At 32.9% G+C, this 13,240-nt stretch overlaps 1 protein-coding gene across 3 annotated transcripts; it reads left to right on the forward strand.

Annotated features, from left to right (window-relative positions):
- The first annotated feature begins 6,626 nt into the window (after positions 1-6,626).
- LOC108453769 (acyl-CoA-binding domain-containing protein 4) lies at positions 6,627-12,794 on the forward strand. Of its 3 annotated transcripts, none has more exons than XM_017752059.2 (14): positions 6,627-6,906; positions 8,052-8,183; positions 8,394-8,471; positions 8,576-8,695; positions 8,827-8,893; positions 9,028-9,089; positions 9,257-9,396; positions 9,480-9,606; positions 10,467-10,581; positions 10,653-10,741; positions 11,285-11,368; positions 11,486-11,806; positions 12,097-12,156; positions 12,263-12,794. In XM_017752059.2, the coding sequence occupies exons 2-14, from the start codon at positions 8,067-8,069 to the stop codon at positions 12,428-12,430; spliced, it is 1,548 nt and encodes a 515-aa protein (XP_017607548.1). In that variant the 5' UTR covers positions 6,627-6,906; positions 8,052-8,066; the 3' UTR covers positions 12,431-12,794. The 3 variants fall into 3 exon arrangements, with proteins under 3 accessions (XP_017607548.1, XP_052884699.1, XP_017607549.1); XM_053028739.1 differs by having other exon boundaries at positions 6,904-6,992; XM_017752060.2 differs by lacking the exon at positions 6,627-6,906 and adding an exon at positions 6,915-7,116.
- Positions 12,795-13,240: the final 446 nt, after the last annotated feature.

The following is a 13,240-nucleotide window of genomic DNA, read 5'->3' on the forward strand; positions in this document are numbered from 1 at the left end:
TGGTCTGTTGTTATGATCTTTTTCAGGTATTTTGCATTGAAATACTGATTAGTGGACTAATAATACTTTCATAAAAGGAGTTTCATATATTACTCTGGAAGCTTCTAAATAATACAAGAACCTGAAACGGGACTATTGTTTAAAACTTATCAAGCTTAAGGGTTGGAAATATTTAAGCCCAAATTGAAATTATCTCCTTAGGTTTTCTGTCAAAGACATTGGTTAAACAAAAAGGAAATTACATTGGTTTTATAATCCCAAAAAAGAACGAGCAATGGGATTATTCTCAAGGAAAAAAAATGGTATTCTGTATTCATGCAGATATCAGGCATATACATCTGTTCATTACACCTAGAAAATATTGTAATAGATCAAATTGATTGAAGATGATGCAAATCCTATACCTCTGAGTTGCAGCTGTATGGATAGAAGAAATCAAATGACTATTCCCCTGAAGTTGCAGTGGAAAGCATAAACTTTACGTCCCAGAAGGTACAGTGGAAGAGACTTTGAAACTACAGTGTGGTAGGCCAGTTGAGTAAAATAGGTTGTTTCTGTGGGTTTTCGTTGGAAATGCTAGTTGAGCAAAAAGGCAGCGTACTACGACAGTGATAAAACTTTGATGAATAACGAGTGATGATACTTTAAGCTTTTAAAAAAAGAATCATTCTCATGACATTCATATCATTCATATCACATTTGGTTAGGAGTATTTGATTCGTTTTGGTCGTAGCATTCTAATCATTTGGGCATAAACATAAACATATTGAAACCGAGTCTATAGGGCATGTTCCCTAGGGGACAGTGTAGCGACATCGGTAAAAATTACAAATCTTATCTCTATGTATCGGCTATGGAGCAGATCAGAAATGGCAAGTCTTATCTCTATGTATCAGCTATGAAGTAGATTTAAGCCATCGGCCTTATCTCTCTGAGGCAGCAAGAGAGCAGGTTGAAGATACGAGCCTTAACCCCCTAAGCAGTAGGGTAATAGGCTAAAAAATTATAGATCTTATCTCCATGTATCGGCTATGGAGCAGATTTTAGCCACTAGTCTTATCTTCCTGAAGTTGCAGGAAGCAGACTGAAAGTTATAGATCTTATCTCCATGTATCGACTATGGAGCAGATCAGAAATGGCGAGTCTTATCTCCATGTATCGGTTATGGAGTAGATTTTAGCCACGAGTCTTATCTTCTTGAAGTTACAGGAAGCAGACTAAAAATTACAGATCTTATCTCTATGTATCGGCTATGGAGCAGATCAGAAATGGCGAGTCTTATCTCCATGTATCGGCTATGGAGCAGATTTTAGCCACCAGCCTTATCTTTCTGAGGTAGCAAAAGAGCAGGTTGAAGATACAAGTCTTATCTTCATGAAGTTACAGGAAGCAAACTGAAAATTTACAGATCTTATCTCCATGTATCTACTATGGAGCAGATCAGAAATGGCGAGTCTTATCTCCAAGTATTGGCTATAGAGCAGATTTTAGCCACTAGTCTTATCTTCCTGAAGTTGTAGGAAGCAGACTAAAAAGTTACAGATCTTATCTCCATGTATCGGCTATGGAGTTGTTCAGAAATGGCGAGTCTTATCTCCATGTATCGGCTATGGAGCAGACTGAGAAGTACAGATCTCTCTTAAACAATAGTGGAGCAGATCGAAGACAGCGAGCCTTAACTCCCTAAGCAGTAGAGTAACAGGCTGAAAATTACAGATTTTATCTCCCTAAGCAGTAGTGGAGCAGATCGAAGACAGTAAGCCTTAACCCTTTAAGCAGTAGGGTAACAGACTGAAAATTACAGATCTTATCTCCCTAAGCAATAGTGGAGCAAATCGAAGACAGCGAGCCTTAACTCCCTAAGCAGTAGAGTAACAGGCTGAAAATTACAGATCTTATCTCCCTAAGCAGTAGTGGAGCAGATCGAAGACAGTAAGCTTTAACCCCTTAAGCAGTAGGGTAACAGACTGAAAATTACAGATCTTATCTCCCTAAGCAGTAGTGGAGCAGATCGAAAATGGTGAGCCTTATCCCCTTAAGCAGTGGGGAAACAAGCTGAAAATTACAAATCTTATCTTCCTCAGCAGTAGGGAAACAAGCTGAAAATTACAGATCTTATCTCCCTAAGCAGTAGCAGAGCAGATTGGAAACGGTGAGCCTTATCTCCCTGAGTAATAGTGGAGTAGGCTGAAAATTACAGATGTTACCTCCCTAAGCAGTAGTGGAGCAGACTGAAGATTAACAGATTTTATCCTCTTTAAGTTCCAGTGGAGTAATCGAAGCTACAAGTCTCTTCCCCTTGAAACTTTAGTTGAAGATATAAGTCTCACCTTTCTGAAGTTGCAATTGAGGCTACCTAAAGAAAAGAGGCATCAAGAAGTCGAGACTCAGCAGGTCTAGGCAAAATTGGCCTTTTTATAGTCTTTGCTCCATTCTCGTTACACGACAATGAGCAAAGAGGGGCAGCTGTAATAGGCCAATTTTGGCCTGGGCCCGAAAAAATAATAACCGAAGCCAAAGGATGCAATCGATTGAAAACAAGCCAAAAATGGTCAAATTGAAAGACAATCATTAAATTGTGGCTAAATCAAAAAGATGGAGAAAGTCAATGGGCTATCAAATTTTGTTGACTTGGTAAACGGCTAAAAATAGAAAGATATTATTTTTATTTTATTTTATTGTATTATTAAATTAGTTAGGCTTTTTTTAGTAAACCTCATTTATATAAATAGGGGTATTTTGTTCTTTGAAAGGGGACGAATGACTGATCGATTACTTTTGGTATTCCTACTTCAATTTGGAATTGGATTATTCTCTCTTTTCCTATTTTCATTGGAATTGAATTATTTTCTTTTCTCTTTCAATTACGTGGGAGTTTTGTCTATTTCATTTCAATTTCTTTGTTTTTTTTTCTAAATTCGTCCAATTGCATTTAGCCATTCCGTTTTTTTTTTATTGTTTTGCAATTAAGTTTTTATTATTCTTAATTTTGGCCCTAAAATTTGTTTTGACTACATTTTGGTCTTCCTTAAAGCTGTGTGTTTTGGAGGGTGGGAATTATTTCCCTTTTGGTCCCTCCTTGTTATTCGCACGTTCAAATTGGTCCATTTCCTTTTATTTATTTTTGATTTACCCCAGAATTTTGCTTTAAGGTTCGATTTAATCCTTTTTTTTTTTTTTGCTATTTTATTATCAAATTAACAAATTTAATATATTATCGCTATTATTATTATGTTTCTATTTATATTCATTTTGTTATTCTAATACTATTATTATTTATCTAATTTTATTTATCTATTTATATTTCTACTATTATTATATTTCTATTTTTATTTCTATTTATATACTAATATTATTTTCATTATTATTTTTCTTATATATTTTTTACTCTTGTTATTAACATTCTATTTATTTATTTATTTATTTATTTTACTTTTTTGTTATTATCTATTTTAACTTTTTATACAACGCTCATTTCAAATTTTTACACATTATTTACTTTAATATTTTCATATATTATGTATTTCAAACTTTTTTACACATTATATATTTTGAATTGTTTATTTGTTGTTTTTAAAGAGTTTTATATATTATTTTATATACTTTAGATCACTTTTATAATCACGCTGTTTCAAAGAACCCTCTCAACATAAAGAAATATTTCGTGTTTTGGAGTTCGAGGAATCGTGCCCTATCGTGCTAGGTTTCGATTTTTCGTTCAACTAATATGCGGAATATCCTTTTGAAATTTCATCCATGTTTTTTTAAAATTAAAACGAGGCAATATTTTGTGTTTGGGGGGTTTGGGAGGTCGTGCCCAATCGTGCTGGGCTTCGATTTTCCATTCGACTAAAATACAGAACATCCTTTTGAAATTTCATCCATGTTTTCTCAAATTAAAATGAGGCAATGTTTCGTATTTGGAAATTCGATAAATCGTGCCTAATCGTGCTGGGTTTCGATTTACCGTTTGGGTCGGATAGCCAAATATCCTTTTTAAAAGTTTTAAGTGCATGTGTTTTGGAAATCCTGAGATGATATTGTGTCAAGGTTTCGAAATATTGTATCCAATCGTGCTGGACGTAATATTTTATTCCTTCTAAGCGAGAGAATCTCAATATCCAATTCAAGTTATCCAAACGTTTTTAAAGATTGTATTTTAAAATCTTTTCAAATTTTCAACATTAGGACGTTAATCGATCAATACAGTACCAATTTTGGGCGTTGCGAGGGTGTTAATCCTTCCTCGCGCGTAACCGACTCCCGAATCCGTCTTCTAGTTTTTCGTAGACCAATAAATATTGTTTTAATAAACTAAAATGTTTTATTAAAATGATCGACCACAGGGTGACCCGATCACACCTAAACAAAAAGGAGTGGTGGCGACTCCATACTTTGTTTAAAAGTCGATCCCCATTTTTCAAAATAAAAATGGTTTCGACAAAAAGATTTCAAAATCCTCCCTCAATCCTACTACTAACTGATAAACTACCTACTCACACAGACTTTTAACTCCAGCCAAACTCTCACTGCCGACCGAAGTAAAAATTAATACCAATGCTCGCATAGGGATTTAAACACAAGACCTCTAATACTCTTACTCCCTTACCACTCAAACCAGCAAGCTCATTCTAATATGAGTCAACGAAAAATTTAATATAAGCCCAAAGAACAAAGGTAGAGCTTAGATCCAAAAATATCCAAAATTTACTAAAGGTAAAGTTTGAATTTAGAACCTCTCAATCACTCCTAGAACACTTAACCACTGAAGCAAATACACATTTATGTCAAGTACTTACAAAAACATAAATAAAAAGATCAGGGCGTTACAAGTCATTTCTACTAAAGCTTTCATCCATTTGTACTATTAAAACTTGATTTGACTAGAGAAATAATTAGACAATAACATGTGATGTGCCATGTATATTTCATGCTGACATACAAAGACCAAGCTTTAACAATAAAAATGAATGAAATTTTTAACATAAGGACTAGGACTAATTTGTGCATTTTTAATAAATGGGTAAAAGATAATTTGACTAGATGCCTCCATGATACTTTTACCCATATTAGTGTCATTAAAAATTTAAGGATCTAGTCAGCATCTTTATTTAAAAGGATAAATATCAAATTTATACATGAATCTTGGTCCAATGTGTAATTTAATACATGAACTTTAATTTGGTGCACATAAAACTTTAATTTGATACAATTATACACATAAAACTTGAATTATGGTCCATATGTATACATGAAACTTTAATTTTGATTTATTTGTGCATATTTAAAGAAATGAATACATACATTTATTTTCATATTAGATAAATATAGTGTATGCAATATATCAATGCAAGATGATGTTAATTTGATAATGTTATCAATAATTTGTGAAAATTGAATCGAACTAAAATTTCATGTATAACATTGTACATCAAATCAAAGTTCATATATAATTTTGATATTTATCCTTATTTAAAACATTTCAATTTGACTGAAAACAACAAATTAATGACCAAATGTAACTAAAAATATTAGAGTTAAATTAACCAAAAAAATGTTAATGTTAAGGAATGAATTTAACATTAACCCTTTAAATTTTGTTACTTTTTAATTGAAAATGATTTTAAATTTATTTGTATATTTCTATAACGCTTAATATATCATTTGATTTTTAAGTCTAACATTTTTTCTAATATATGTTATTTGCGGTCTTTTATATCTATATTTGATAAAAGTTATACATTTTAATATAGAAGGTAACAATATTAATTTTTAGTGATTATTTTGAGGGTTTTAGAATTAACGAAAATTCATAATTAACTAATATAAACAATAAACTTTCATCAAATTAACCTTAAAATCTAAAAAAAATAGCGTGTGTAATTAACAAATTAAGAATAAAATTAAACAAATTTACAATTAATACTAAATTTATTTTGTTAATGAAACCATGAAAATTTGAACCTAATAATAATAATAATTAACTTTTATCAAATGAACACTATCACCTCAGTTGAACATTAAAAGAACTATTCAAAAGTTTTAATTTAAATCACTAGATTGTTAAGTTTTTTTTATAGATAAAAGTTAGGCTAGCAAAATTTAAGCGACGATACGGTGGATCAGAACCCACTGACAAATAGAAGAACATGCCTTAGATCCAAATCCATCTAACAATCAGTGCTGAAAATCAAAGAAGAAAATTGTTTGGATTTTGATTTGTCAAATTCATGACATTCAAAGTTGTTTCATAGAAAAATTTAAATTGTAATAGAGAAGAGAAATGAGAGATTTTGATTGGTACAGATAGTGTGAACTAAGAAGGCTGTGCAACAACGATTTTAATCGCTCGGTAACTCAAATGAAATCTTTTGAATAATTCAATGATTATTTTATAACTTTTTGAAGTTAAGTGGCCAAAACGTAAATTTATTAATAAACAAGCGATATTGGGTGTAGTCTACCTAAAAATTTAAAATAATTATAAATATCAAAATATATAATTTTTATCAAATACAAATATTATATTAAAAAAATATAGATATCAAACTGAACAAACATTAAATTAGGATACCAAATGATATATTAACATTTTATAAATTAATTTAAATATTTTTTTAGTGCGTACGGTACGTGACAACTGGGAAGCTTTAAAGAGACGATTTGAGCTTTACACAGACAAAAAATACACGTAGGCACAAAAACGAAAAAGAAAAAAAAACTCTTCACCTGGGACGTAGAGATTTAGATCTTAACGGCTGGTGTTCGATTCTTCGTCTTATGGCATAATCAACACCGTCTGATCTCTTCCCACATGCCTCTTCATCCTCCGATCTCATATTCCTGATCCAATTCTCCGAAATCAACGGTTCTTAACTCATTTCCCTTTAATTTTGCACAATTCAGGTAATTTTAATTTTGTTTCTTTCGTTTTGAGCATTTGACGCTCTAGATTTTTATTCGAATTTGAATGTTAATGATTTAGATCTCCGGTAGGAATGTGGAATTTGATGAACTCTGTTTGTTTTCTTAGAAAAATGGAAGAAATTTGAATTTTGTTTGTTTCCAAGGAAATGGGAGTGTGTTGACTTGTTTAAGTCAGACAACTTTTATCAGGTTGATTTGAGTGGAGAGATATGAATTAATCTATTTGTTGATTTTCCTGCCTTTTCTCTGCTACCAAACAGCAGGATAGAATACTGAAATATCCAATAATAGCTGAATTTTAAAACGAGTATTTAATTTAGCCTGAATCTAGAATTGGCTATTGTTTTGCGTTTTATAGAGTTCATTTACAACAATTTTGTACATGTTTTTGCCTTTGAAAACTCTAGGTTGGTCGATTTCAAATAGTCTGACAAAATTCTGTGATTTAATGGATAGAATTCAGTTGAAGAATTATGAAGAATTATATTGATCAAATTTTTTTTGAACAAGCATAACTATCATACTTCAATGTTTTCTCTATTTGATTGATGCTTGTTAATAGATAATCTTCGCTGGAGTTTTGAAATACATGATCAAGTTTGACAAATGTAGTTATCCCAACTAGAATGTTTTCATCCTATGTTAACAAGTAGATACTGTTAGCTGTAGATACTGTTAGCTATATGTGTAAGTTGTCTATAAAATTTGTATCTTTATATGGTGGATTTCTTTGCGTGTTCTTTAAGTTCATCTTTATTGGTCCTGTTTTGAGTAACTTGCTTCATCTGTCCTTTCAGTGACTCGTTTCTTTTTCAATTAAAAATGATACAAGTAGCATTCTCTATAAGTTTCTCCATATCCAAACTTTTTACTGGATTAAATGATGGTGCGTCTGATATTTAAAATCTCTGCTGTATCTCTCAAGTCTTAAGACTGAGGTTTTGTTTAGATCTTGAATTCCAAAGGGAAAGGGAAGTAGGTTTTAAAATTTCTCTAGGATTATAGTTTATAGATTTCTATCTTGCTCCTAAACTTCCACTCCACTGGCTTTTTATAAAAACTTATTTGTGACTTGTGTACCTCTTGATTGTATATGTTTTGCAACTGAATATCTTGATTGACAGACGAACAGCTGTGTTATGGGAGCAGAAGAGATTAAAAAGGACATGGATATCATTGGTTGGCCTTCAGATTTGGCATATGAGCAGTGGGTAGCACTCCCGGTTTCTGGCGCACGACCATCAGCTCGATACAAGGTATTTTTCTTTAAATTGTGTAGCTTGCACAAGATCATTTTGGTTGTGTCATTTTATGGATTCTCTCTTGTTTGAACTTTTTGATCATGTTTGTTAATCATTAATAAGGCTTCTATAATATTAATTTTTCTTTGAAGCACTTATCCATTTCTGCTTTTTCTATATTCTGTGGTAGACTGCTTACCATGTATTTTTGTCTTATCACTGTAGCATGCTGCCGCTGTAGCTGATGAGAAACTATATATCACTGGAGGCAGTCGTAATGGTCGATACCTGTCTGATATTCAGGTTTTCTTGCATGACCTTAGTTCATACATTTTTTTTTTGGTACAATTAGTTCATATATTTAGCTACTTTCTTATTTGTAATGTTCTCTTTGGCTTCTTTTTCAGGCATTTGATCTTAGAAGTTTGACATGGTCTAGTCTGAAACTGGAGATTGATCCTGATGCTGATACATCAGAATACAGTGGCTTACAGGAAGTTCTTCCAGGCATTTCTGATCACAGTATGGTAGGACATAAGATGCACCATACCTACAGATATAATTCTTTTTCGCCTAACTAAACTCCTCTCACTTATGCAGTGATTCTATACAACTTTGAACAAGCTCCTGAAATAAATATTTAGTTATTTTGTTTCAGATTAAGTGGGAAAATAAACTTATTCTTCTTGGTGGGCATTCTAAGAAATCTTCCGATGCAATGATAGGTTTGTATTTCTGAGGGTCATTTGGTACAATTACAGCAGTAAAAGTTTATGAATCCAATATTCTGTTTAATGGTTTATGACAAATGAACTTTTGTACATTTGGAAACTAATGATAGTTAATGCACTCCTTGTAGTGCATTTTATCAATCTGGAGATGCATGTCTGTGGTGTCATGGAGACCTCAGGAAAAATTCCGGTAACTCACTTTTTACAGCTTTTATTTAATATATTTTATAATTTCCCTTTTCTCTATGCTTGCTCATTTATTTTATTCTTTCCTCTGATCTATAGTTTTCAGTTATGCGTTCCTTGAGATGTATAGAGTTCATTTCTCTTATTGGTTTGTTGTGTTATATGTTCCAGGTAGCACGTGGGGGTCATTCTGTCACACTGGTGGGTTCTAAACTAATAGTGTTTGGTGGAGAAGACAGGAGCAGGAAATTGCTGAATGATGTACATGTTCTTGATTTACAGACAATGACTTGGAGTGTAGTCGAGGCAACGTAAGCATCTTTTCTGCTTTTAAATGCTGGTTATTACTCACAAGTTTAGAAGTAGCCTGCATCACTTCCTTGTATTTTGATAGGCAGACACCTCCAGCTCCAAGATTTGATCACTCAGCTGCAGTGCACTCAGAGCGTTACCTTTTGATTTTTGGCGGTTGTTCACATTCAGTATTCTTCAATGATCTTCATGTGTTGGACTTGCACACTGTAAGTTTTGGAATCATTTTTGTCTCTGTGTTTTTTCTTGTTTTTTTTTTTGGTACGAGTTGAATGCCATTATTTGTCATATTTTATTTCTTTAGTAACTGCTCACATTTTCCATGATAAGCAGTGTGTGCCAAAGGCTTATCAAACAAGTTTATAACTAGCATGGCCTCCTAAAATCATAAAGTGTTGCCTTGACATAGCTGAAAATAGTAAATATGAGTGCTTAATTTCATGTGTGCTCATTTGTGCTTGTTGAAGTGTACTTTGCAAGGCACAAATAACTCTTCCAAGTTCTCCATAGAGCAGGGTCTAGCCTAAACTCGCCAGATTGTCTATGTAAAATGTACAACCAATGCTAAATCTTTTTTTATTTACTACCACTATTTTGACCTTATGTTGCCCCAACTCTTCTTTTTTCTTGAAATATCCACGTCCAATTCCCTTGTTTGATGCATATCCTGACATATGGGGATATGATTTTTTGTGGACTCTCCAAATGTTAGAAATCTTGGATAAATTTAAACATACACATTTTAGACACGTACATTTGTCCGATGCTCACATATGAGTAACAGAGTATCTTTTTTTTTTTTTCATAAAAAGAAATTGGAGATTTTCTTACCATTTCATTTCATTCAAAATAATCAATTCCCTATAAAGCATAGTGTCTTCCTTGGCGATTAGTATGAATTCTGATTTGATCATTCTTTCCTTCCTAGAAAATCTGAACTGCAGAAGTTGGAGCAGACTTCATAATGATAATAAGCTAGAGATACAGTTATTCTAATATCATGGTACTTTTATGCTTAACTAGTCTGAATGGTATAATTGATTGGAGTTGGACTTGGACTGCCATGCAGATGGAGTGGTCCCAACCACAAGTTCAGGGTGATTTGGTGAGTCCTAGGGCTGGTCATGCCGGTATTTCCATTGATGAAATGTGGTATATTGTCGGTGGTGGAGATAACAACAATGGTTCGTATGATCTTTCATGCAGTGTTATTTATGTTGGGACTTCATGTGCTAATTCACTTTTTTCTTTTCAGGTTGCCCAGAGACTCTTGCCTTAAATATGTCCAAGTTAGTTTGGTCCACTCTGACCACTTTGAAGGAGAGGCATCCACTTGCTAGTGAGGTTACTACTCTGTGCCTTAATTTACATGTTTATGTGTGATTTCTAAACTTCTACTTGGAATTTTCTTTTTTGGTATTTGGCTGCGGATTTAGTTTTTTCCTTACTAACTTTTGGTGATAGTCCATAACACAGTCTGAAAGCTGAGGAAAGTTGAATCTCCATATCTAGCATGGGTTGTTTCATGATAACCATCAACTGGCTTGTTTTAAAGAAGCTCTATCAGACTGAAATATCATCTAATATATTGTTTTCATTATCATTGGCAAAGAAGCATATCATTGCAATTTACCAGTTTTTTACAACTTATGCTTCCAATTTCTAATCTAAATGATGACTTTGTTTATGACTGAATTTCCGTGGGAAACATTAAGTTATCGTTTTCATGAACATTGTCAAATAAGCATATGCAATTTATCCAAGATTTTGTCTCATGCTTCAATTTCTAATCTAAATGATTTGACTTTGTTCATAACTGAATTTTGGTAGTAAACGTTTTAGATTTTTTCTATAAGTGATCTGATCTAATTGTCAATTAAAATGCAGGGCCTAAGTATTTGCTCAGCTATAATTGATGGAGGAAAGTATTTGGTTGCATTTGGTGGATACAATGGGAAATATAATAATGAGGTACATTTTGACACAGTAGTTTACACGAAATCATTTTATTGTATTTGCTAATGCTGAATCTATCATTATGCATCACTTTACCTTTTCCCTGATATTTTAATGGTCATCTGTTAATAGGTTTTTGTTATGAAACTCAAACCAAGAGACTTATCTCATCCGAAGATTTTCCAGTCCCCAGCAGCAGCTGCAGCAGCGGCTTCTGTTACTGCTGCATATGCCTTGGCAAAGTCTGAAAAATTGGATTTTCCACAAATAATAGATCTGAACTTTAATGGAGTTGAAAACAATGTTCCTAAAAAGGATATCAACCTTGAAATTAATGCAATTAAAGAAGAGAAGGTGGTGTTGGAGTCGTCAATTGATGAAGCCAGGGCTGAAAATTCTAGGCTGAGAGAGAAGATTGATGAATTAAAAAGCAATCATACTGAATTGTCGAAGGTATGCTCTCGAAATGACTCAAAAAGGTCTTTTCTATATTGCTCTGGCTCTTCATATTTCTTGAAATACCAATGTCCGGCACTTTGTGTTCAGTGTATATATGGACATAGGTAGGGGGTATGACTAGATACATTTAAAAAAAAAGAAAAAGAAAAAACTTGGAAAAAAATTAAACATACATGCGTCAAATGCATACCTCTGTTTGACACTTACACCTGAGCCAGAGTAACATATATTATTAAGGATCAGTTTGAAGTTTTTGTTATATTTAATGTCATTCTGTTTAACAGGAACTCCAATCTGTCCAAAGTCAGCTGATATCGGAGAGATCAAGATGCTTTAAACTTGAGGTTTGCCGATTTTCATATTTACACATCATTTGATTTCATTGTAGGTTTTCTATTATTCTTTTTCAGCCTCACAGACTCAAGATCTAACTCATGGTTATGTATTCAGGCTCAAATTGCAGAACTACAGAAGATGTTGGAATCATTAGAGTCCATAGAAAATGAAGTGCAAATACTTAGGAGACAAAAGTCCGCACTGGAGCAGGAGATGGAGGTTTCATCTACCCAGCAACAAGGTTCAGGTGGTGTTTGGCGGTGGATAGCCGGGGGCACATAGAAGTTGCATATTTTTCATACCATCATTGCTACGGTATCTCCGAAGCAATGGCTAGGTAAGTTCCAATCCCACTGATATCAGAGAGTGCAATCTACTCGAATATCACTTAGATTGTACATGCGGTTTACATTTGTTTCGTTACTTTTCTTAATAAGTGTTTGTGAGCTTTCGAGTTTGACCATTAAAATTTTCTCGAAGCTATAGAATCTGAAGTTGTTAAAATTGTACTTTCCGTTGTCGGTTGTATCAGCTCTTCTTTTAATTTTCAAGTCTTTTTATTCCGTATCCTGTAAACCAGTATACTCACGCATGTTTTCATATTTGATTGATCATATTATACCAAATCTTGACATTTTCCCCTGCATATGTAACGAATCTTTTGCCCCTTTGTGATCATAAATTTACAAAATCAATGTTGTCTTATCCGGAAACAGATTTCAATAGCCTCAATATAATTTGAAGACAATAAATCCCTTTGCATTCTTTTGGCTTGATCTTACATGGATGATTGCCGGTAAACTGGCTTATTTTGACTTGTATTGTCATCTCCGTTATTAGACCCCGGCAATTCGTTAATCCCTATTCTTTTGTGTTTGTTTATTTTGTCATTGTATTTTATATTTATATAATTTTTGGCACAATAATAATAAATAAAAAAGGTTTGGGGATCCTGTATTTTTCTTATGTCACGTTTTAATTATTATTTTCACTGTATCTCGTGCTTTAATTGTTATAGTTTTTTTCATGAAAATCGTGCCATATAATATGTTGGACTTTAACAAGTGCTTCATTTCTTGAAATCCCATTGTT

This window comes from Gossypium arboreum, chromosome 5 (genome assembly GCF_025698485.1).
Source record: "Gossypium arboreum isolate Shixiya-1 chromosome 5, ASM2569848v2, whole genome shotgun sequence".
NCBI lineage: Eukaryota > Viridiplantae > Streptophyta > Magnoliopsida > Malvales > Malvaceae > Gossypium > Gossypium arboreum.

Excerpts from the sequence above, each read along its gene's own strand:
- LOC108453769 (XM_017752059.2), top strand. The coding sequence starts at position 8,067 with ATGGGAGCAGAAGAGATTAAAAAGGACATGGATATCATTGGTTGGCCT. Across the intron at positions 9,397-9,479 it reads TGGAGTGTAGTCGAGGCAAC|GCAGACACCTCCAGCTCCAA; the intron begins GTAAGCATCTTT and ends GTATTTTGATAG. Across the intron at positions 11,807-12,096 it reads ATCATACTGAATTGTCGAAG|GAACTCCAATCTGTCCAAAG; the intron begins GTATGCTCTCGA and ends TCTGTTTAACAG.